The sequence below is a fragment of the Stegodyphus dumicola genome, chromosome 11 (assembly GCF_044657685.1).
Source record: "Stegodyphus dumicola isolate Sdum_Otavi_A_Nest chromosome 11, ASM4465768v1".
Lineage (NCBI taxonomy): Eukaryota > Metazoa > Arthropoda > Arachnida > Araneae > Eresidae > Stegodyphus > Stegodyphus dumicola.
Window position 1 is genome coordinate 143,383,507 of NC_140778.1, and position 26,476 is coordinate 143,409,982.

General features: G+C 33.3%; 1 protein-coding gene and 1 pseudogene across 3 annotated transcripts in view; one reads left to right on the forward strand and one right to left on the reverse strand.

Moving 5' to 3' along the window:
* Positions 1 to 365: 365 nt before the first annotated feature.
* The window catches only part of LOC118200810 (alpha-tocopherol transfer protein-like), a 228,572-nt gene continuing 202,461 nt past the window's right edge, over positions 366 to 26,476 (reverse strand). For all 3 annotated transcript variants that reach the window (XM_085827278.1, XM_085827280.1, XM_085827279.1), the window contains exons 2-5: positions 16,026 to 16,268; positions 11,789 to 11,982; positions 9,624 to 9,734; positions 366 to 1,424 (exon numbers count right to left, since the gene is read on the reverse strand). In XM_085827278.1, the coding sequence (XP_085683404.1) occupies positions 1,245 to 1,424; positions 9,624 to 9,734; positions 11,789 to 11,982; positions 16,026 to 16,268 (728 nt within the window). In that variant the 3' untranslated portion in view covers positions 366 to 1,244. The remainder of the gene's footprint in view (positions 1,425 to 9,623; positions 9,735 to 11,788; positions 11,983 to 16,025; positions 16,269 to 26,476) is intronic.
* Positions 1,009 to 1,108, forward strand: LOC146994414 (U6 spliceosomal RNA; annotated as a pseudogene).

The following is a 26,476-nucleotide window of genomic DNA, read 5'->3' on the forward strand; positions in this document are numbered from 1 at the left end:
TCGGTAATGCATGCCATCAATAAACAAGAGAAAAAAGAACTTAGCAATCTTAACACATATGCGTTATACATATTCACTAATTGATACAGAAAACTCGTGGAGAAAGTTAATGGATATTTTTTATCAGAAATATTCAGATCAGATGTATGTTATGAAGAAACACGCTTTGGAGATTTTCACATAGTTTCATTTAATAATATAAATTATAATTCAATAATATAACTAATAATTTAATAATATACATTTATATTACTTTTTTAAATAATATAAATTTTGAGATAAAAATTTAAATCGCAGGGGAAATAAATGATATTTTTGATCAAAATTATTTACATCAGCTATCTTTTATGAGGAACGCACTCCAGAAACTTTCATGTAGTTTTTATTTCATTTAATAATATAAATTTATCTAATTCTATAAGGATTATAAAAACAAACACTTAAGTGTTGTGAAATGGATTCAGTTTCTGTCAAAAATTCAATTGCATTCCGTAGTCCAATAAAATTGATGTCATACGAAAAAAACAATAAATCTTGCCTACAAGAAGATAGTTCGAATATTTTCAAAGAAAATTTCTTCTTTCTTTCTCTTTTCTTATTATAAAAGTTCTCCAAATTGTTTGTAGAAATATTGGCACTTTTCTCTTAATCGGGAACAACATTGCGCCAAAAGTTGTCGCGTAGTCTAACTAGATGGCGGCAGCCCTAACGATACGTAACGCTTCATGCAAAAAAAATGCATTTTTAACATCTAATGTGTGCAATGCGAAAGCTGTGCGCGATGCCGAATTCGTGCATTTTTGTGACATTTTCAGGCGTCAACAGATTGCTATACTTAACAGTTCTCCCCATATATATAGGAATCTTGTTTTGTTTAAAAATATCAAAGAATTGTACAAATTCAGCATCGCACACAGTCTTGGCATTGCACACATTGAACATTGCACTGTTATTTCATGATTCGATAAAAATAGGCCACCGGGTTTGAAACCTGCTCCACATTTTTCGACACTCGCTTCGGCAGTACATATACTAAAATTGAAAAGATACAGAGAGGATTAGTATGGCACCCCATTAACAGAAAAGTACAGAAATATTTCACAAGTTTAAGGAAAAGAAATATAAGTATTCAAAACTTCAGCATGTACAGAAGAGGAAAGTCGTTATCTTCGGTAATCTCCTTGTGTTCTTCATCTGTTTCTCCTTGTAAGCATGACGTCATGAAATTAATATAGAATTTTAACTCAGGTTTTTACCTTGATTCCACCATTGTTTATCTGTTCAACATAATTCTGCTTGCTAAGAAAAAATTTTATGTATTCTTCATTATTAATTGGGCCTAAAGTTCCTCCTAATTCTTCTGGGAGAACTTCGGGTGGCACATGCTTGCGGAGTTCTGTCCAGTCACTTGTATGTAAATGCAACTGAAAAGAATATAAAAGTTGAAAAGTATAATAATTTTGATACATACAATATATATATATATTTAAATACTCAGTTCTGATATTGGACATTTTGAACTTTATCGCATTCTTTTTTCAAGAACTACATTTTTTTTTTTTTTTTTTTTTTTTTTTTGTATCTACAGAGCAGCTTTGAATTCTTCAAGGAACACAATTTGGTCATCTGAAGAATTAAATATATTTTCGTTTAGATGGTCGTCCTAAGATTTCACCAAGTTTGCGTTTTCTTTCAATTTTTGTTTCCAATTGGTTTCCAGTTTTAGCTGATAAAGCTCAAATTTGATTTTATTATTTAAAAATTCTTTGCAAAAACATTTTCGTTTCCTAGGCATTAAAAGTTTAGTTTAGCATAATTAGGCACCGCCCAATTTTTTGAGTGTTGTTTAAAAGAGAATTTGGCTTAAAATATATTAGTTTTACTCTTTAACAAATATTTCTATTCGTATAGTGCTAATATAAAATAAAATTTAATTAAGAAAATTTTAATTGCAAAAATTAAAATAAAATGTATTATTGCTGTGAACTAATTTACAATATCATTTATATTCTAAGAGCATATGTAAATTAAGTGCACGTATCTAAAACCATGAAAATAATATATTATTCCGAAAAAATAAATTGCATAAGTGAATAATTGTTGAGCAGGCAGGAGACAGACATATCAAGGGGAAGTTGCCTCCAAACCTAACTCTTCAATTACTCAATTTGTGTTTTGTCATCCATATGGGCAAAGGTAAAAGTAAAATTCAAAACCAAAAGTAAAACCAAATGTTGTAAATTACTAAAACGAAATTTAAACTAGTGGAATTTTGAGAAATTAGTAAGTAAATGATCAAATTAGTTAAATGTGAATGAAGAGTAGAAAACCAAATTTTTTAGAAAAACAAAGTAATTTAGAAACTCTTGCCTATAGAAAACTTCCTCCTATACGAATTATTTTTATTTAAATAATGCAGTTTAGTACAGAAAAATTTCTTAAAATAATTCTCTATTTCAATTTGTAATTTTCTAATTCAAATTCAAACTAATTAAAATTTTTCATTAAAATGTTTATTCGAACGTTTAATTTAATTTCAATTTAATTTTGCTAAATTTTTTTCAAAAACATTTTTTCAAAATTTTTTTCAAAAACATTTTTTCAAAATTTTTACATCTTTAGTAGTTTGCAACATCTTTTTTCACAAAAGTACCAATTCACAATTTGTACTTTTTAACACATTTTAGCAATGCCTCAGAGATAGCAACATTTTTGCACACAAAAGAAGCATTTTACATTTTACATTAAAGTTTACAGCATATGTCTTTACAATAGCTCTTACATGTAGCAGCTTTACATCCAACTTTATACTGTATTAGCGCCCTCTATTTATACAGTTAGTAGTAGCAAACTACTAAACTTCACCTAGTTTTAGCAAATGTTAGTCTAACACTGAAATTCAAATATGTAGTTCTGGTATGTTTAATTAAAGCTTGCTATTTACTTGCCTTTTTATTATTATTATTATTACTTTTATATTTTGATAGTTTATATTAGGTTGTATATAGTTTATATTAGGTTTATATGCATAATTTGTGTAGGGGAAGTTTTCTATAGGCAAGAGTTTCTAAATTACTTTGGTTTTCTAAAAAATTTGGTTTTCTACTCTTAATTGACATTTAATTAATTTGTCATTTACTTACTAATTTTTCAAAATTATTAAATTATAAATTAGTTCACAGCAATAATAAATTTTATTTTTATTTTTGCAATTTAAATTTTCTTAATTAAATTATATTTTATATTAGCTTTATACGAATTGAGAATATTTGTTAAATTCAAATTTCATTACTTGCAGCAATGGCGCAAGAGAATTACTTAAATTTAATTGAACTTTACTATATTCTTGTGAAACAATTTAGTTTTACTCTTTATATTTATTTGCTTCTGATTTCGGATTTGCATATAATTATTTTAGACCAACTAGATTTTTTTGAATGTCTTTTTACATAATATAAAGTTTTGTGGTTTTTTGAGTTGTCAGTTTAGCGCAATGTTATATTTTATGCATTTTACCAAGTGCTTCCAAGGCGCGTAGGGAAAGTCCTGGTACATTTGAAATTCAAATTTTCTGTTTTAAATGAATTTTAGTGTCTTAATTCATTTTCCCCTGATGAGTTCGGAATTAGATTTTCAGTAAAAGGAGTTTAATTATTATTTTTATTTTGTATTTTTTCCCTTTTTCATTTTCATTTTTATTTTTTGAATTTGTAACTACTATGAATTCTTATTTTATTTATGATATGTTTGGGTTTGGTGTTAAACTTCTTGTAGACGATTGCTAATATTAATAATCTTGCTTTGATTCCAATTTACTTTTAACTTTAGAATCTTTAAGTTTATCTTACTTCAATCCTGCAGCTATAGCACAGGTTGAGTAAAAAAATTGGCTTGTAATTTTGCCTCTTATTATGTTCTCTTTTTTTTTTTTTTTTTTTTTTTTTTTTTTTTTTTTTTAAATCTATATATAAACAGAAAGAGTAGTACATAATGCACATATATATGTATGTAATGTTTTTAGCTTCCAAGAAAAAGTTATTCAAAAAATTGGATAAAGCTACCCGAAGAAGTGTGAGATCCATATGTGAACATATATTATACGTACAAGTAATACAATGAGATATGACAACATAAATCTGAGATATAATGCAATAAAACAAAAGAATATGAGAATACAAAAAATTTTATAATAATTTTTTTTTCATTATTGTTTGTTGAATTCAATAAAATATTTAAAATTTCTTTTGAAGCCTAGTAAAGACTTATATAATTGATTACAAATGTTTGCCTTTTCTCTTAATTTCTTAATATTTTGCAGAAGGTATCAATTTGGGACTGAAGCATCCTTGAAAATACATATATCTTGTTCTAAACCGGAGTCACTATGAGACTTTCTAATAACGCCTCAGTATGATAACTTTTGCACCATTAACACATACTCTCAATTATTTGAGTTAATGCCGGGGAAGAGGATCACGGATAAGTGAAAAACACGGATAATCCAAGTTATCAATTTGCATGCATATTTTATACATTTACTTCTTAAAAAGTCAGTAATTAATTTCGTTTTGAAAACATTTAAATATCTGTCTGATTTCGCTGCATATTTTTCGAAATACTATTATTTTTTTCGCATTCTGTGTCGTCGATGAAGTTCAATAGTGTTTCAATATAAATCATTGCTGTCTTGGAACTGATGTAATGTATTATCAGGATCTTTGTATTTTCAGTATCACTTTCGGCCTCTTCGGTTCAGGCAAGGCTGGGGCTTGCAATTCGGGTTCCTACGCAGGTGCGTTACCCCGTGAATAACACAATGTCCGATTTTCTAACATTTAGAAGAGGAAAGTAAACAATGTTGCATAACAGTCCTTGGATAAAAGTGGTAGAATTAGTAGACAGGCATGATGGCATAGGAGTTGATGGACGTCTGTAGAACCGAGGAGAAACCTTGCTACCCCTGGGGGCAGCAGTGGCGTAGCAAGGGGGGCAAGGGGGTGTATGATGCCCGGGGCGCCGCTCGCAGAGGGGCGCCAAATGGTCTTCAAACAAGCTTTTCATCATATCACTGTGTTCTTTTCGGGAAAGGGGGGCGCCAAAAAGGTATTTTGCCCCGGGCGTCAGTTATGCTCGCTAATCCACTGGGGGGCAGTACGCATGAGGTGAGAGAGAAGTACAAGCAAGTGCGCAGAATGATATCGAGTTAAGAAATGCCAGATAAAGCTACCCGAAGAAGTGTGAGATCCATATGTGAACATATATTATACGTACAAGTAATACAATGAGATATGACAACATAAATCTGAGATATAATGCAATAAAACAAAAGAATATGAGAATACAAAAAATTTTATAATATTTTTTCTTTTTTTTTCTTTTTTGAAACTACGCAATATAAAACGGCCTAGAGGAGGTGCCGAAGCACCGCTCGAGGTCGCTTTTTGTTTACGTTACTTGTAGGATCGTAATATAAGATTGGAATTGTGGGGTTATTGACTTTGTTGATATTGTCAAAAAATCTTTTCGCTATTTCGGCAAAATAAGTTTGAATTTCTAATATGTCTGTTTCTTCATGAATTGCTTTATTTCGTATGAACCAGCGGGTCTTAGTTAACTCTCTTAGGACAACATTTTGCGTAGTTTGAATCCTTTTTATTGCTGACATTTGAAACAATATCCGAATCCCTTAAGCATTGGAAATATGTTACAGTAATAACTTCAGTTATTACTTCAACTTCTTCACAATTAGATAAATCTCTGGTTTCAAATTGTGAAGAAGTTACTAAAAAAAGTCTTTCTCCGAACTCAAATTTGCGTGTGTATGTTTTCATACACTCTTGCGCATAGCCGGGTGCGGATTATCCGCATCCAGATAATGGGGAGTCCACTGTACTCCGTTTGAGTTCTCGTTAGGTAAGGGTACATTTGTGACTGGACAGGGCGGTCCCTCTCTGGTCTCTTCATACTGGTTAGACTTGATAGCCGCTACAGTAGGTATGGGCGTAACCTCCCTAATTCTATTCTAAGAAATCACCATTTCAGGTTTTGTATGCGAGAGTACTCCACCCGGGGTTTTCTGAGATACCAGAAATAACGTGATAAATTTCGCGTTGACGCTGGCCTATATATAAGTATCCAAGAAAGTATCCCCCTCTGGCCAGCCGTCGGTGAAGCGTCAAAGTGACCTCGCTCATGTCACGTGATATTGACTTAACCATATGTAGAATGGAGTAACGTATTGGCGAACATTCCAACTAGCACACTTTTTACCACTATGCAATTCCGCCTATGGTTCTTTCTTGATTCTGTTGAATGACCTGCATGTGATGTTTATTTTCGTTATTTGTGCATATGTGCTAAGGTTATGCATTTCTTAGTCTAGTTAATATATGCAAAATCGGGCATATCAGCATGTTGCATTTTCACGCTTTTATGGAATGGCCACTCTAATCTCGACTGAGGTAAGACGCGACAGACTGGGCAATACAACTATAACAATTTTGAGTTAATGTGATCACAGAATACTTCTGTGGTCGAGGATCAAAATGTCTTCTTTTCTGGCAGTCCTATTTACGTAAAAGTTTTCAAAATTTACTGTTAGAAATACCGTTTAGTTACTTAACAGATAAAATCCATTATACTTATTCTTTGAGTGATATACTGGGGTTCAGCAGAGATTACTTTTCCTGCTCTTACCAGTTCACTGAGGGTGAACTTTCAAGTGCCTGACTTTTGAGGAAAACCTGAAGAAAATTCTCCATGTGAGAAGAAGCTTAGTCGGAGAAAGAAGACGAAAAGAAAGCATTTTGCTTGCGGAGACAAAATCTATTTATTTGTAACCCAGATATTGCAACGATTCCTTTTTCAGGGAACGTGGTGAAGTTAAGAGAACTCTCTTGCCTAAGATCGCCATACATGGAATTTTCTTTCTAACCGTTGGCCGTAAGTTTTTGTTTTAAGGACAACTTTGTATTAACTTCAGAAAATGTCAGAGACATTTCCCTGTCCTCTGCCTAAAGTGGCGGATTTTTCGGCGTCACGGGTGTCGGCCAGCTGAGAGAGAAACTGGAATTCAAAGAAACGAGATGGACGCTTAGTTTTCTTTTTTTCTGTCGCTCCTTTATAGAAGATGTATTTTAAATTTTCTATAATTAAACTTATGGTAAATATTTTTTTGTGTATAATAAAAAGCTGCAATATCCTAGAAATGTTATCTAAGTCATTTAGCTGGAAACGTCACAGAACCGAGAAGTCCAATTAACAGACCTATTTTTTCTATTTACTTAAACTACGTAAAATTTAGTGTCATTTCAATTTATTCATGCCAGTAGCTATTCAGAAGCTCTTCAGTGTTACCAAATGAAAATTAGGAAATTTCATTTCCAGGTGATATCTACATTTGTGAAATAAATTCATGATCACAGCCTCGTAGGCATATCTGAGTTTTATACCATTCATTATGAACTTTACTGCATTGCAGTAATCTTAGTTGAACGAAAGGTGTTAAATAACACAACTTTTGTCCTTAACTGTAAGGTAATAGTTCATTTTAGTATCTATAAAACAAATTGCGTTGTAAGGGGAAAAAAAAAAAAAAAAAAAAAAAAAAAAAAAAAAAAAAAAAAAAAAAGATTTTTTTAGCTGCAAAAGAGTGATAAATGAGCCAGGATTGTACTACTGCCCAAACACCATTTCTCGCTTTTCAAGTTTGGCTTCAACATGATTCAAAAGCTTCTTCTCTCATCGAAGTTGTGAAAATAATTTAAATCATTTGGTACAGTCTGATTACATAGTTAAGATAAGGTGATAGAATTTTAAATTTTCGTTTTCTCATTTACAGTTTGAATCGTGTGCTTTTTTACCATAAATAAGTCTCTTTTCTGTTTCTCAACTGACCTAAAGTTGAGATTCATCGTTTGAAATTGCGTAAATATTAATATTCATATTACAAGTCAAAATCAAAACAGTACATCATTTTTCAAGTTTTTGATTGCTTTTAATATGTAGTTAATGTGAATTAATTAATATGAATCAAGAATTAGTGATGAAATATTTATTCTAAAGTTGACATTCAGCTATTTTCTAAACTTGTCTCTGTATGGTTGATTACAATTTCAATATATGATTAAAAATAATATTAATAATAATTTGAATTCTGCAATTTTGATAGATTAGAAAACTTAAAAAAAAAAAAAAAAAAAAAAAAAAAAAAAAACAGAGACAAACCTTTTGATTTGAATTATTGTTGTATAAATTTAATACCCATATACAATTTTCCACAAATTTAATAACTATTCGTAATATTCTTGTGATTATCTACCCAATAAATTGCGAATAACTATTTAAAGTTAATTGTAAAAAATGAGTATGGCCCTTACCAATTTCAACATTTCTTAAATGGTCCCTCACAGATTTGAGTTGTGCACCCCTGACCTAACCTGCCCCTCTGAGTTATGGTTAACCCTTTCCGGCACGCTACTCTTTGGAATTTTATCAAAAAATTTGTAGGCAGTCTAGTTAGGCCTAGGAGAGTATGCAGGTATAATTTGAAAAGATTGCACAAACCGTTTCTATTTTGTGGGTGTGTCCGAAGCGGACACACTGAGCTGCACGAGCTGCGATAGGTGAGCATTGCTGTGAAGCACGTATTACAGTAAAGTACCTTGTCTATGATTTAAAAGGAGTAGAAGCTGATCTCTGTAGCAGATTTAGCATAATCCAGGGTGCACCACGGGAAGGCCTGCTACTCTACACCCCCCCCAAAAAAACGAGAAAAAAAAAGAAACTCTCATTGCTTCGGCAATCCTGAGCCATTTACACAATTTTAAAATTTATAAGAAAAATAATTAAAATACTATATATTTATAATTAATTATTGACTAAAAAAATAATTATTAAATATATATACAAATAAAAATCTACAGAAATCAAAACTAAGCAAACGAAAAGGGTCTGCTCTCGCTGAAAATCAAATAGCTAAGTGAAAACAAAGCACCGGGGTTTTCAAAACCAAAAACAGAAAAAAATAAAAATAAATATAAATAAATCCGCGCTCTCAACCTCCCCCGTGTTTGTAGCACGAGACCAGATTCTGTGACTCACTCTCCCACGTGACATGCGCTACCAGTACAGTGTGTTCAGTCCGAACACACCATACACTAAAGGCTTTACTATACGCAATATTTCAAAGATAAAAATTAAGTGTCTTTAAAAACAGAATATATCTCAACGTTAATGATTTGCTTGTGCGGTGCTGCCATCTATTATTCATAAAAGAGATTTAAAGTAACCATTGGTGTAGTTTTCGAGATATTTATACATTATTTTTAGAGTCTAAAGAGGGAATACTTTTGGTGTGTTTACACCGAACACACTGCGCCGGAAAGGGTTAATGCAACTTGTATTCTTTTGTTGTTAATATCTCATTCATCTTTTAAATAAAGTAAAAAATAATAGATACTTCCTACATATTTCCGTTATTCTTTCATTCTTCATTTCTCTTTTAGCATCAGCATGAACATATTCCGAAAATGTCATAATAAAGCAATTTTCAAATATACTACCAAAGCTCTTTAAAATCTTAAACATTAAGAGAGAATTCTACCGCCAATAAAATCACTTACCCTTTTTAAGATCTTTTGTGGAACCAGAATTTTTAGGAGGTTGTAAAAAATGCCAAAATAGTGTGGAAGGTTCACCATGTGGATACTTTTGATTCGGCAAGGAAGACAACGCTGAAATAAAATAAATTATTCCACTTCAGAATTTAAATTTGTTCCGCATAAGAATCGTCTAAAAGTAATATTTCTAAGCTTGCTACAACGGCCCTAAAATCTGTGTCGTTTTACAAAATGTTATAATTCTTTGTACATGCAGTTTTCAGTAACTATAGAAACATGCGATTTCTATCGGATCAGCACTGAAACAAAATGTTGATTATAACTTAGTATCCTCAGGAAGTTAAATATTTGTATCAAAACTAACTTATCATAACATATATAACAACACTTATCATGTTCTGGAAGTCGAAGTTTGAAACAAATACGCTACTCTAAGGATATAACTTAGTTCCATAATACAAATTAAATTTCATTAGAGTTTTAACGTTTCTCCGACCTAATGTTCACTCTCTTTGAGCTACTACTCATGTAAACTTCATCACCAGGCCCATATTATATTATTGGGGGGCATCGTGGGATTATCCAAAGAAGCCAGAAAATACTGCTAAGGCAGTTTAGTAGGATAATTACGCAAGCTTCAAAGCCTCAAAGATCTTTAACTGGAGAATAATTTTATTTACTTCCCTTTCGTTTACAGTTACCAAGTATGACAGAAATAAGGATATTTAATGAGTACTTTTTGTGTCTGGAGCAATAATATAGAAAATTAAAATGGTCTAATTTGTGGAAGGGGAAATTTACAATACGGAATTTTTTTCCTTGTAGTTATTTAGTTAGCCTTAAATTTAAATTAAGAACTGAATTCATTGGAAGCTACTGAGGAACAGTTTTTCAAAGCTGTGTGCTTATACATGTGATGATCCGCTAAAAATCTTTCCTCAGACATTCACTATAGACAGAATTTCACTTTATATTTGAAAATCATCTCAAGGAAGTGTTACGAATTCTGTATAGCTATAAATAATTTTAGTGAAATTACAGATAAAATTGTAGTACCCCTTGTATAATGTCACATGAAAGGCCTCAAGAGAGAAAAGCTTCGTTGGAAAAATAAGATTACCGGGTGTACTTAAGTCTATTTTTAACATTGAGATAACTGTTTATCTCACTTGATATGCGAGACAGCGTCAAGTTCACAATGGTTTTGGCGACTAATTAATTTGGCGAGAAATCACCAAAAGTCACAAAACTTGGCAACACTTACATCCGATCTCTGTATAACTATAATTGTTCTGATCCCTGTAGCAGTAGTTGTATCCGGTCCTTTATATAACTGTAACTCTATATGCAAGTTGGTAACGTGTGGCAACCATGCACCGACCGTTTCGAACATATCTGTCAAATAAAGATGATAAAAGATGGTTCTGGGTAGCGGAGTAACCAAAATATGCATTGATGAAAACAGGCAAAATGAAAACATGCCACATATTGAGCTCACTCTGTTTTGTTAGGGCGCAGCCCGGTCCACCTTGCAGAACAAAGTTTGCCCTATGACTCTATACGGGCTACGCCATGAGCTCACTCTATAGTGGATTAACATGGATCCTCATGGCTGATACTTCAAACACGGATTTCTGTCTTTGAAACATGAAAATCCATTCCTGGGCAGGCCCCCTTCCTTGGAACAGTTCCCTTTCCCAAATTACATATATCTTAAGCAGTTTTAAAAACTTTACTCAAATCAAAGAGAATCAAATATCGAAAACATTCGTTTTTGTCTACCTGGACATTCCATTCCGGAAAATTATATTGAAAATTAAAATTCAGAAATGGAGAACAAAATTTATAAAAAAACAAACACTAGAATAAAGTATTCCTTTTCAATAAATACAGAAAAAGTACCGAAAAAATTTATCAGTTATTTGCTTAGTTAATTTGATTACGGTAAAGCACTCGAGGGTTATGTGTCTATGGGGAGGTTTGCCTTCGTTGAGGACTTTCTAAGGCAAGCTGGCTCATATTCAAGTTACACATGGGAAAACCACGAAAAAGCCAGCACGTTCTCGAGATTCGAAACTCGGACCGAACTACCAGTGTTTAGCGACTTTACCGTTCGGCCGGTGGTGGGGCCAAATTGATTAGAATATAATGTATGAAAACAAACTTACCAGTGCTGCAACTGCAAATAAGATTCGATAAGGTTTGAACATTGTTTGGGCTATGTCATAAGACACGTTTTTACAATCCAGGATTAAAACGACGCCGCTCACTTGGTAAGCCTCTATATCATTTGTCACTAAACCCATGCACAAAATTGTAGCTAATAGTTCCTCAACGGTGGCAACTTTGAAATCATGAAAACCTAAAAATAAAATATTCATCAGTAAATTATCAACAGACAATTAGAAATCATTTATCTAAATCATTCTGTTTATATGTTGAAGCAAAAACATTTGGGAAATTGTAAATTGGAAATAAAGAAAAAACAAAATTCTACTCGAAACGTTAAGGCAAATTAGGTAGATACTGTAAATTCCTTCTGTGAGGGATGATTTATCTGGTTGTAATGAAAGTTTTCCGCCAAAAAGACATTGTTAATAAAGTTTAAAAAAATAACACGAAAGCAGTACCTTTAGTGTAGGCAGTAATTACCACACCAAATCTATGATTTTCTGTCAAATTTTGGAAAGTTTTTCAAACCCTTCGGCCCAGAAACTTGTTGGCCGCGAGCCCAAAAAACAGATCACCCTTATTTCGGACGTCCTGTGCAGAATGGAAGATAGCACCAGCCAGATGTAGCTGCAGGTGTAAAAAAAGGTAGAAGTCCGAAGGAGCGATACCGGGGCTATATGGTGGGTGTGGGAAAAGATCCCATTCGAGACCGTACAGAGTCCAGCCGGTGAATGCAGACACATATGTTCTTGCATTATCTTCATGGACCAATTTGCGCCTGAACTCAGTTCGACGTTTTCCTTTGACAGCAGCTTTAACGCGAACTAGCACCTCGCTATACACTTTACCGTCGAGTGTTTTACTTTTTCCAGACATTCTTTGTGGACAATATCACGACAATCCTACCAGATACGCCCACCAGTGGCCGAGCGGTAAAGTCGCTGAACACTGGTAGTTCGGTCCGAGGTTCGAATCCCGCGAACGAGCTGGCTGCATGGGTGTTTTCGTGGTTTTTCCCATGTGTAACGTATATACGAGCCAGTTTCCCTTAGAAAGTCCTCCACGAAAGGCATCCCTCCCCTTAGGCAGATAGTCCTAGTGTGCTTTGCCATAATTAAATACACCACACCACCTACCAGATACTCTACCGGATACAATGCTTTATCAAATAATTTTAGTGAAATTATGTATGAAAGTGTAGTATTTTTTGTATAATGTAACATAAAATGCCTGTAATAGAAGATGCTTTCCCGAAAAATAAGAAAACAGGGGCAGATCTTTTTAACATTGAATACATGGCTATCTCTATAAATTGGCGATTTATCGCCAAGCTGTCGATTGATTTGGCGCTTAATGTCTGTTACAATTTGGCGAGAAATTGCCAAAAGTAGCCGAATTTGGCGACTATTTAGTGATATTTTGATGTGGTCTCTGTGTAACTGTAATGGGTGTCGTAATTGAATAACTGTAATTGAACCTATATGTAACTGTAACCACAGAAACAGAAAACAGAAACGGGCGCAAATTCTTCAGTTGTCCCCGGGCGCTGGAAACTCTAGCTACGCCCCTGTTTATTTCGTATTTTGTACAAATTTAGCGAATTTTTGTTCAACAAAATCGGGATTTCAATGAGAGAAATGGCAGCTTTGTTCGAAAAAACACAATTTATCTCCAGTACGTTAGAGTGTTGACATTGGACAAAATGTCAGATATTAATTTTTCACTTTCAATCAACAAACTCGTGTAATTGAAAATGATGGGTTGCCACAACCAGAAAAAAGTACTTTTATTTTCCAACTTGATGCCTTTCGCTAAAGCCTAACATATTTAACTATCATATATAAGCTTCGACAAATGCCGTTGTAGGGAAGCCGCCGTTAGTGGGAGCCAAATAGTGAAACGCTTGAGACACAGAAGTTGCGCAAACGAATGTATTAGCGAAGTTTTGATTCCCAGGATACGGCTGGATGTAAATATATATAAAAATTAGTTCCTTAATAAATCTAGTCTAATAATGATGTATGTCTTTCTAACGAGTAAAGCTAGATCACCAGCTAACACATATTTAATCTAGACGGATACCGATTAAAACACTAAATGCTTTAAACACAGCTCCTATTAATATTAATTCTACTTTTCAATACTATTGTTTTAAACAAAAATGTTTTTAAATCATGGATTGACCAATCAGTAATAGTAAATATTTTTTTGCAATCCCGCTAGGTGGCCTCATTAAAATTATTATATACAGTCAAAAGTCGTTAATCCGGACTCGTCGGGACTTCGGCGATTCCGGATTATCGATTTTTCCGGATTATAGATCATCAGTTTAAATCTCGTAAGATGGCATGCACAAATTCTAAAATTAAAAATATGAAACCGTAATTTATGAAATAAAGAACAATTATGATCTAAAGGGTATCAAAATATACAAAAAAAGAAGCTTAATATTTATTTGTTTACTTTATTAAACATTTCTTTCAATGTAAGTTGTTTCGTTTTATGTGAAAATACTTTCTCTTTAATTCTATAAACAGACATAATTTCTTGTTCAGTTACAAGTCCCGTAATTTTTATGCCGAGAATACCGACTAACTTGTCAATCGAAATTTTTTCGTTTTCACTAACCTCTCTGTCACCTTCTTCATGTCTTTATCCATTTTTTGCAGCAATTCCACTTTTTGTTTGACGGACATCGAGACATACTTTCGTTTTGTATATCCTTTGGGAGCTCCAGAATCGGAAATTGACATAATCGAAAGTTCAAGTTTACTTTTATAAAATTGCTCTTACAGTCTGCAAAAAATAATAAGCCGCATCCAATTCGAAGATTAAGGAACAACGCAATCATCAACATTAACTTAAACAGATAATTATATAATTTTAGCTTGCACTGTCCGTTATACATTAAACGCGCACGCGAAAACGTATTCTGCACTTGCGCACACGCATATGCGCATATGCGCATATGCGCGTGCGCATAAAGGTCTTACGCACACGCGTAAACGCCTATGCGCATGTGTCAACGCGGTGCATGCGCAGAAAGTTTTTAGCTTTGAGGTCCGGATTATAGATCATTCCGGATTATGGGTGTCCGAATTAACGACTTTTGACTGTACTTGTTTTATGATAACTCCCTTAGGCAGTTGGCCACAGGAGTTCCTAGTTTTTAAAGCAATAATATAACCAGCGTAAAATAATTTATAGTGACACACGTTATCTGAAAACACGTTATCTGGAATTTAAATACTCAGACGATCCAAAACATTATAAACATTCTCCCCACATTTTTCAACGAACTCATCTGGATGACCTGAAGGGTACGTGATTTAAGTAGGCATGGTAATTAACTGCTGCTGTAAGGGCAGCTTCACCATGTTAATTGAATTTGGTATATATTTATCAATATCACCTTTTTTATTTAATTTATTTGATTCATCCTTTCACATTTCGAAATTTAGGTTCATTCCAAATAAAATTTGCCCCTTTTTTATGATTTATTTTTTAAATTTATATTTTTAAATGATTTTTATAAATTTTTCGACAAAAAGTTTGAATTATAAGCTATAACATTTTTACTGTTGTCTTAAAGTAGATGTATTTCTAAGCACACTTTAAAAAAATCAGTTTTTTATTCAAAAGTTCCTAAGATAAACGTGAATTTACTATTGACGCGTTTTAAATTTGGCATATTTCTTATAAGCGATAATAACGCCAAATAGGTCTTACGCACTTTGTTAAAATTACTTGAAAGTATGAACGATGACCATTTCTCCGCTCGTTTACAATGAAAAAAAGGAAAGGAAAATAGGTTGCTATAAATTAAGAATTAAGCCAATTGAATTATTCTTAGCGCAAACTGAAAAAAGTTCACCAAGACAAATTTTGGAATTTCTCCGTAAATTTGGCACCAAATTTTACAAAATTTAAAATTTAGACATAATTTGAGTTGTAGCATCGAAATATGGAAAAAAAATTGGCATGCCATTTCAGAAAAAGTCCGATTTTGTATCAAAATAATATTATAACAATGCCATATAAAAATCTAATATATATCCTAAGTCGCGCTTTCGAGACATGAAAAACGCAACTTGAATTTCGTCAATCAGCGCAGTAGAGAGAATAGAACTGCTCCCCCCCCCGCAGTGTAGATGAAAGAGAAATTCTTATTTATTTCTTCTTCTAAATGTAAGCGTGAATCCTAGTTTAACATTTATTAATAAAATATTTTACCTATTCTTAAAATGCCCGCATTACAACCATCAGGATCTCGCAGTGGCATTACAGACAAGTGATTCATTTCCAGTACGTGTGTCAGCTCTGAAGGCTTGCGATCAAGAAACACTCTAGAGTGTTTTTCCTTAAGACTATAGAAGTTATATAAGGCTTGGAATGCTTTCTGAACATTGTACTTTTTCCATCTCAGGAACGATAACAGAAAGATATCTTCCATGTAAGGCTCAAAATTAGACTTTTCTGTAAAAGAAAAATAAAAAAGTAAACGATATGTTGTTCCCATGAAACTTTTAAAGCATAAAACATAACTTTTGGAATAATTTAGGATGAGATTTAACACTAGAAAAAGAAAATTTTAGACTAGAAAAAATCGAAAACATGTGAAAATGCGAGAAAGCAAAAAGTGTTCAAGAACTACAATAAACGATTCAATCTAAATCAAAATAGTAATAATGTAATGGGAAATTTTGAATTTAGAACAGAAGACTGACTCGTGTCCGCCGATAACATCGCGGCAAAAACATCGCGGACGAAAACGTCGCGGAGAAAACAACGCAAGGAGAAAACGTCGTGCTACAAAATATCGTGGGAGAAAAGATCGCAAAGAGAAAACATCGCAGTTCTAAAACATCGTGGTACAAAACATCGTCGTCGATAATAAAGTGGTTCAAAAACTTCGCAGTTTAAAAACATCGTCGTCGAAAATATCGTGGTAAAAAATAAAGTATCTACAAATGATTGCATGACGATAACATCGCAGACATTCTTTTTTCGGGTTTTAATAACTGGAAATGGATATTCCCATAATGATTTGTGAGCGCAAGATGTAAAGAAGGATAATTTTTACTTTCACATTTTTTAATTAACTAATAAATTTTTACTGAAAAAGTAAGAAGGAAATTTAAGCATAAATAATTAAATGCAACTTATACTTTTCATGAAAAATTACCAGTAAAAGCATTACAAAAATTATTTATTAATAGCCTTTGTTAGTTAACTATGTCGGTTTAAAATTCCATTAAGTGCTATAAGTTGCATTAATTTTCTATGCTTAAGTTTCCTTCTTATTTTCTCAGCAAAAATTTATTAGTTAATAAAAAATATGAAAGTAAAAATTATCCTTCTTTCCATCTTGCGCTCACAAATCATTATGTGAATATCCATTTACAGAATGTCTCCGAAAAGCATGTCTGAAAAAAGCATATCTGCGATGTTATCGTCATGCGATGATTTGTAGATACTTTATTTTTTACCACGATATTTTCGACGACGATGTTTTTAAACTGCAAGTTTTTGAACCGCTTTATTTTCGACGACGATGTTTTGTACCACGATATTTTAGGACTGCGATGTTTTCTCGTTGCGATGTTTTCTCCCACGATGTTTTGCAGCACGACGTTTTCGCCTTGCGTTGTTTTCTCCGCGACGTTTTCGTCCGCGATGTTTTCGGCTGTAACCTGTAAGCAAGGGAGGGGGAAACGAAACTTATCTACAAATGTCAAAATAACACGGTCAGATGTAAATGGAATGAGGAGCAAGGTAAATAAGTAAAGTAACAAAACAATATTACATAATGAAATTAATTAAATGCATAAAGTACATATTCCAAAAAAAAAAAAAAAAAAACTGCGAATTATTTCAGGAATTACTTCCTCAGGCAGGCAGATATTACCTAATCGGAAATGAAACACGCCAATTAAAATTCAGAATCCAGCAGAAAAGCAGCTATGGATTGGTATAGAATACAAAAAAAATTCTGGGAATTTTGTTGGCAATCACATATATTTCTCTCTTCTTCAAGAGCAAACAAAATTACCCGAAATTTAAACGGTGAATACGTACATAAACTCGTACCTTTATTCTGACATCTGGTGCTCTGCTTAAACTTCTTTGTATGGAAATTTAATGCTTGTTTGTTTCAAAGGGTGAATCAAAAATAAGTCGTTGGCACATTTTGTTCTCAAACCCCATTTGCATGGAAAAAGCAATGTACCTCTACAGTGCTTTAGGCATTGTGGGCTCATTTAACCCATTTTCGAGTTCGTTCGCAAACTTTGGGAAACACTACAGTGTTCGAGAATTGTCTTCGATTTTAATTTAAAGTTAGGATAGATTAAATGTGACGAATAAAACTTTGCTTAGGAGAAAGAATCCTTTTGCAAAGGGGGGCCCCACCAGCGGCCGAGCGGTAACGTCGCTGAACACTGGTAGTTCGAATCCCGCGAACGGGTTAGCTGCATGGGTATTTTCGTGTTTTACCTCATGTGTAACGTGTATACGAGCCAGTTTTCCTTAAAAAGTCCTCCACGAAGGCATCCTTCCCTTAAGGCAGATAGCCCTCGAGTGCTTTGCCGTAATCTAATAAACCAAACCAAACCTTTTGCAAAGGATTTCCTAATGGCAACTGGTAGATATTAATGTTATACATGGAGTAAACCACGAAAAGTAGCCCAACTAGCCCATTCGCTTGGGATCGAACTCTTAGAATTTAGCCGGATTGACCATTAGTGCACCGTTGGGATGGAAAAAATTACGAACGAATTATCGAGTTGCAGAACCTTATAAAACATTTGGTGAGTAAATAAATAAAAAAAATCTGATGTGTACACCACATGACTTCCTTGTACCGAATATTTAATTATACGCATTTTTTCTTGCATTTCATTTAAACTTATTGGATTGAATTAAATTTACTTCGTCGATAGCGCATAAACCACAATAAAATAAATGCACTCTTTAAAATTTACTATATTTGTTTATCATAGCGATACTCTAGAACTAAATTCACTTAACAGAGTTATACATATTTCATTCATTTTATAACTGAGAATGCGCAAAATTTACATAATTTGAAGAATCATCCAATCGTTGCCATATTTTCCATTCAAATACTATAATAAATCTAAAACGATGTATAAAAGAAATTAAGCAAACAAAAAAAAAAAAAAAAAAGAAAGAAAGAAAGAAAGAAACAGCTTTCACGGACGACTCAGTATTTCTCATTCAGTTAATTTAGTTCTCAGTTTGCGACAAGGCAAAAATGCATAAAAACTCAAAATATCTACATTGAAAATTAAAAGTAAATCTTAAACACTTATTTCCTAGAGTAAATTCTAGAATGAATTAAGCATGATTTGTTTCGCAATACTGAAAGAAGGCATTATCTTTGTTGTAGCGAAGCTTAATTTCTCTGGATTGGCCACAAATCCACTATTCTGCTAAGTTTTAAATGCAAACAAACATGGCGGTCATGGCAAAAATAATTAAGCTTAGCTGCACATAAACAACTTTTAAATTGTTGATAATTCTACAAATGTTGCATGCATATTTACTAAAGGCGTAAAAACCTTAACTGGAAGATAAGAACAACATAATTCAATCATTTTTAAAGAAAAAAAATGCACAATTTACAAATATATAAAAATAAAGAAACTGAGCTCAATGAGCCGAGTAAGAGAGTGGTTATATATATATGTGTTACGGTGAAACACCGAAATCTGGAGAATGTCGACTTTCACCGGTGAATGTCAACATTCACATAGTCGCTTGGTGTATGTCAAATACTCTTATTTCTGACTTACACCGGTGAATGTCGACATTCACCATGTACTAATGGTGAATGTTGAACATATAAGAATATTATATTTCCTTCTCCGTAATTCATTCGCGAAAAACATTCACTTGACACTCAGAACAAGAACTTAAGAACATAAGAACTTAAAACACACACTACATTCAAAATGAGAAAGGAAAATAATAGAAGTTATAAACTTACCAAATTATGTGATTCAAATCTTATTTATGGCAACAACTTGAACTATTATGACACTTTGAATTGCACAAGAGGCATTTATTTTTTACAACTGCATTTATTTGTGGAACGCTTCCTTTTGGAATGGCAGCGTGTACATATACTCCTCTCTTTTCGACCTACACCAGAGCATATCTGTGATTGTCGACATACACCGGTGAGGGCCCGAATGTACAAGAATGTAAAGAAATATTCGATCTTTCACCGGCGTATTTGGTGAATGTTGACATTCTCCGGTGAAAGTCGACATTCTCCAATTTCGGTTTTTCACGGTAACATATATATGTGGTAATACCTTTTAGAAAAGACATTTAAAAAACTACTTGACAGAACAGCCCGTTTAAAATACATTTAAAGTACGAGTATTTACATTTTTAACAAATAAGTTTGTATACACTGAATTAACTTCTTCAATACATTTTTATTTACGCCTTTATCATCGTCGTTCCTTTACTGCATCTTGAGTCCAACTCATCTGATTGCCAACTTACAAAACGGAAACTATAACATTAAAAGAATTATACGATGAGCAATCTGTACGCCATCTGGCATTCAACATTGGCACTTCATCATTCGGCCGTCCTGCACTCGTCTGGGTTCTCCAGGCGATACTGCAAATACAAAGAAAAGACAAAAGCAAAACAAGAAAGATAATAAAAATTAAAGTTAAATAAAAGTGACTTCCTTCTTTGACTAAGTCGTAAGTATTCCCTCCTTTAACGTTAGTTATTCTGTACGGTCCAAGATATTTTGGTTTTAATTTCAAATGTGGACCAAACTGTTTTCTTTTTATAGCTACCAAATCTTCGACTTTGTAAGGTCTTGGTTTTCTTCTTAAATTGTATGCCTTCCTAGTTTCTTCCTAAATTTTAAATAGCTGTTGCTTTGCATGTTTTCTAAGTTCGTCTCTTTTAGCTCCAAAATTCGCTTGAAATTCAGCTTCGATCATTTCAATCAACTGATCAATAACTTTAACATTCATTTTTGTCCCAAAGAGCAATCCAAAGGGTGTGGTATGTATATTTCGCTGGTACATCAAGTTAATAGCCTGCTGAAGTTCATTTGTGTGTTTGTACCACTGAGAGAGAGAGAGCACCACTGAATGAACATCCGGACCAGATTATTACCAAGCGGAATATGTGTTCAATCAGTGGAATAAGACGGGCAATTATTGTTCAAAATTCAAGGTTGCAAAGCTTGATTACAATAGATATACTATAGTACATGATCATATTTGCTATTAGCTACAAATAAGTTCAACAGAATACATTTAAAACCTTATTAATGTTTTAGTCACTAACTACTATTACTAAAATTACTTAATGTAAGCTACTACTTAAAATACAGTTTATGCTATTGACATAGATGATTTATATAATATTTCTATTTTTGGTTTTTCAATCTGGTCAGTATATAATATACTAATATGCGGTAACAAAAGTAATAATAACACAAATTGTACATTGGTATCAACTTTGCATTCATCTCAGTTACTATTCATAGATAAGTTAACTATTTTATAAAGTCTACAGTTAAGAGTCATACCTATTATTGCAAAGTTTTTGTCTTTAGTTATTAACATTATCATTGACTTCCAGAAGGTTCCATTTTGAACGATATTTCCCACTATATTTGACCTACAAACTCAATACTAGTACAATCAATACAATGCTTTGCAGAAAATACTTAATTCCTTCCTATTTGCAAATATATACATCTCAAGAATGTTTTCTAAAAAAAAATCATAAATGCATACGATTATATTAACGATTACATGACATATGAATTCCATAACATACATTTTAAGTTACTGTTTAGACAGTATAACACGTATATTACATTATGTACATTCAGATCATTGTTCAGGTGGCCAGAATATCATATAGACATACTCTTATATCAGAACTGTTGCATGACATATAAAGTAATTGTCCTAAAACCATTCCAGTAAGTTCCATTTTGAATAATTTTCACACTATATTTGACCTAAAAGCTCAGGTTCAGGTATAATCAATACTATGCTGTACAAAAATACTATGTTTTCTTCAAATTTGTATACATATACATACATTCAGATCTGAATTATACAGTCAAAAGTCGTTAATCCGGACTCGTCGGGACTTCGGCGATTCCGGATTATCGATTTTTCCGGATTGTAAATCATCAGTTTAAATCTGGTAAGATGGCATGCAGAAATTACAAAATGAAAAATATGAAACCGTAATCTATGAAATAAAGAACAATTATGATCTAAAGGGTATCAAAATTTACAAAAAGAAAAAGCTTAATATTTATTTGTTTACTTTATTAAACATTTCTTTCAATGTAAGTTGCTTCGTTTCATGTGATAATACTTTCTCTTTAATTCTATTAAACAGACATAATTTCTTGTTTAGTTACAAAGTTCCGCTGTTCAAGTCCTATAATTGCTGTGTTGAGAATACCGACTAATTTGTCAATCGAAATGTTTTCGTTCTCAATAACCTGTGGGTCACTTTCTTCACTATCGGAAGTGAATTATAATGACGAGGAACTTGATTTAAATCATATCAAAGACGGAGTACATCGAGATGAAATACTACACTTAGTAAGGAATTATAAGCCAAATAAAATAAAAACATCTGCCCTGAAGATAAGGATAGTGCTGACAGATCAACTTCCAATCCGCGGCGTGAAATTGATAAACAGATTTCGGATTTCAAATCATACTTTCGCTTTATAGATACAAATTACATATTAGTAAATATATATCGGAAATTCTATTTGACATAATCGAAAGTTCAAGCTTACTTTTATGAAATTTCTCTAACAGTCCGCAAAAAATAATAAGCCGGATCCAATTCGAAGATTAAGGAACAACGCAATCTGCAACATTAACTGAATTAAATAATTTATAATTGCTTAGATTATACCGTCCGTTACACATTAAACGCGCATGCGCAAAAACATATTCGCAGCCGTAAAGGTCTTACGCGCACTCGTAAACGCCTGTGCGCATGCGTGAACGCGACGCATGCGCAGAAAGTTTGCAGCTTTGAGGTCCGAATTATAGATCATTCCGGATTATGGGTGTCCGAATTAACGACTTTTGACTGTATTTAAAATCAATTACAATTATAGTATTAAGGACAGATTATATATAGTATATGACAGTGTAACAAAGTTATTATTCACTTATTGTTTCACATTCATATTGTGTAGACAAACCTTTTATCACGATTAATATAGGACATTTTCATGTATAGACAAGACAGAAAAACTCATAGATTCTTAAACAGATTATGCAATTTCAGAGTAGTGATATCATTCTAGTTATTAAACGATTCAAGCTGACAAATTGTTATCATAGAACACTCATATGTAGTAGAAGACTGTTAATCATCATATTAATTCTTCATTAAATAATTACATATACTGAAGTATGTAGCTGTCCTATAATTGTTGTAGTAAATCGTAAATTCTTGAGTCACTCATACTTCTCAGTAATGTTTCTTATGAAAAATTATCATATAGATGTACACTTGTAGTAAAGCGATAGTATGACATATATATTCCATAACTTACATTTCTAGTTTTTGTTCAGACAGTATAACAAACTATATATTCCATTATATACATTTCAGGTTTTGTTCAAGTAGTGTTTTATACCATGCAATATAAAAAGAGATATAATCATAATCCTGTAAATAAATTCTACTTATCCTGCATGATCAAGTCAGCACATTCAGCGTATTCAGAATAAATGCACTTTTAATACATGTCAGTGAAACGATTTCACAACTGATATATGCTCTATTGTTTATACAATTACAAAACTACTCATATTGTAAAATCTGTCATGTACACTCATATCCTGACCATGCTGAAACGCATTATACATTATCTATCTTTATGATACTGTATGATACAATACACTGTATGACATTTATATTTTTGAAACAAGTAATAAAAATTTTATATAAAAATAAACCATTAGAATATTAAGCAAATTTATAATACAATTTTAAACTTATGATAGCACTGAAAGTTACAGAGCGCTAGTGTGAATTTAGGTCTTTTATACTAGGAGTGTATTACAGTCAGATTGTATTATTTTATAAAGTCAAATAATTGGGTGAATATGTAAATAATAAATTATTGAATATTACCCTCATTTCAAAATGCGTAATGTTCAGAGCAATACTTAATTATTCCAGCTAATCTTTGCTGTATTTTTGGCCGGCGCATCAAATTTTGTGTCCATGCCTGCCAGTAGTTGCTAGCTGGTTCTTTTAGATGTAACAAAGCTGTGAAAGTGGAAGTAAACCCATAATGATTTAGGATCTCCAATTCCATCACAATCGCATGTATTGTCGTGTCTGAGACGTTCCAAATAGGCTTAAACGGACTGTGTCCTGCGAGGAAAGTTGTCGTAGCTGAAGTAGATGAAATGAAGTCCACGGAGACCTTAGACAGGAAGGTATGCGTTCTCCTGCCAGTGTTTACTGTGTCCCATCTTTATTGCCACTGTGGCAGGAGACTCTTGAGGTTGGCTGCTTTTATGAATGAACCTGGAATTAGTTGAGGAATTTCAGGGAGCATTCGACCTGTTGCTGCTTGTTTGGCTATTTCATCAGCGTACTCAATTCCCCCCGAATCCCCTAAGCGCAGGTATCCGGCATAATATAGGTCTCATTTGTAATGGAATTTTCAATAGCAGACGTTGAATATTTTTGACTAAGGGACTTCTATTAAATGGACTCGCTAATGCCATTAAGCTAGAAAGTGAGCCTGATTTTCTAAAGATAACTTTGAAATAACTAATATGATAGTCTGATTGATAGGTTCGACTTGATAGTCGGTTCTAGGCAAGCCGGTAGTAATCAAATGATGCTTAATGTTCTCTTTAGAACACTAATCGGCAAATTCATTGGAGGTGAATGCTGTATCGCTATCCGAAATTATTTGGGAAGGACTGCCAAATACAGCCTTTTGTATCTCCAACTTTGCTATGGTTTCAGGAGATGTTGTGGACTTCGTCGGATAAATCCATACAAATTTATTAAATGCATCAATAACCACTAAAATACCCTTACAATTTTTAAGTATACTCTTCAGAGGTCGTAGGTGATCTAAATGATACGTTTTTAACGGCACATCTTCTTTCTGCAATGGATGTAGGAAACTTTCTTTCCTCTCTTATAATTCACAAGAATACAATAAACACAATTTGATATGATATTTTCTACTTTCTGTCTTAGTTTAGGGATAAAAGAATACCGTTCGATGTTTTTCTCAGTATATTTGACTCCTGAATGTGCTTTCTCATGAGCATTTTTTATTATTTCTATTTGCATACTTTCAGGCACAACCACTAATTCTTTACCATCAACAAGTTTAAATAATATTCCATTTTTGTAGGAAGAATCTTCATAACTAGAAATTTACGACACAACGCTTGCTGTCAAGTCTGCATCACCAAATTTTGCAACTTGTAAACTTCGCAGTTTCATGCCGCAGCTTGAGGTTTGGTGCTCGAAGTGGAGGATCGCTATAAATGCTGACAATTCAAACCTCATTATCAAGAAAAAGCGAATGAATACCGCTCTGGCTAAGCAACTGAAGTTATTCAGGACTGTTGTGCCCATTGTAAATAAGACCACGTACCTCGGCATCAAGTATAGTTCCAACTTTCAGTGGAAAAGCCATATAAACTATGTCAGAGGCAAAATGGTGGGGGGTAATTCAATGCCTCACTCCCCTACTTTCTCCAGACTCAAAATTGGACTTGAGACGCAAGAGACATATTTATATTTCGGTCATCTGCCTCATATTCGCCTACGTGTCACCGGCCTGCGCTTCGGTCCATAAAAGGGAATTAAATAAATTACAGGTAATGCAGAATAAGCTACTCAGAATGATGACCAGGGCCCATTACTTTGTTTCAAACCAGACGCTCCACAGTGACCTAAAACTTGAGACGGTGGAAGAGTATCCACATAAAGTGAATACAAAATTCTTCAAAAATGCGCAGGACTGTAGGCACATGGGAGACCTTACTGTTTTCAATTACGTATATTGGTCTTGAAGAGGACTTCACTTTTAGACCGCTAACGGCGCACCTCACTCGGGACTTGAATTTTCCCACTTAATTAATCTCACCGTTTTGTATATATATTAGTATATTTGTATACGCATCTCATATTGTAACCTTGTATTCTAATTTGTAACTTGTATTCATTTCATTGTGTATACCGGGTCATTATTGTATATAGCCTTGTATTTTTATATGTTACTTCCCTATGTATTCATTAAATTATGTTTTGTATTACGTGTTTGAATTGTCTTTGATATTCAAAGCAACAACACAAACATGCACCACAGTATTCTTCACAGCTTCTGGATCTGGCCTTTCTTGTATTCTGGCTCTTCTATGGCTAAGTGAAGCATGGTCACCCCCTTTTACCACCTTAATGACTTTACCGACTTGTCGGGAAACTTTATCGTCACATGCCCGCTGGGCTTTGCATCATGAGCCGGACATGTCGCGCGTTGCGCGATATTCCGGCAATACTAGCGCGGATAACAAGGAGGTTAGAACTCATGGAGATGCCTTCCACGCAGTCCAAGTGAAGCCAAAAAAAGGGGGAAAGCATGC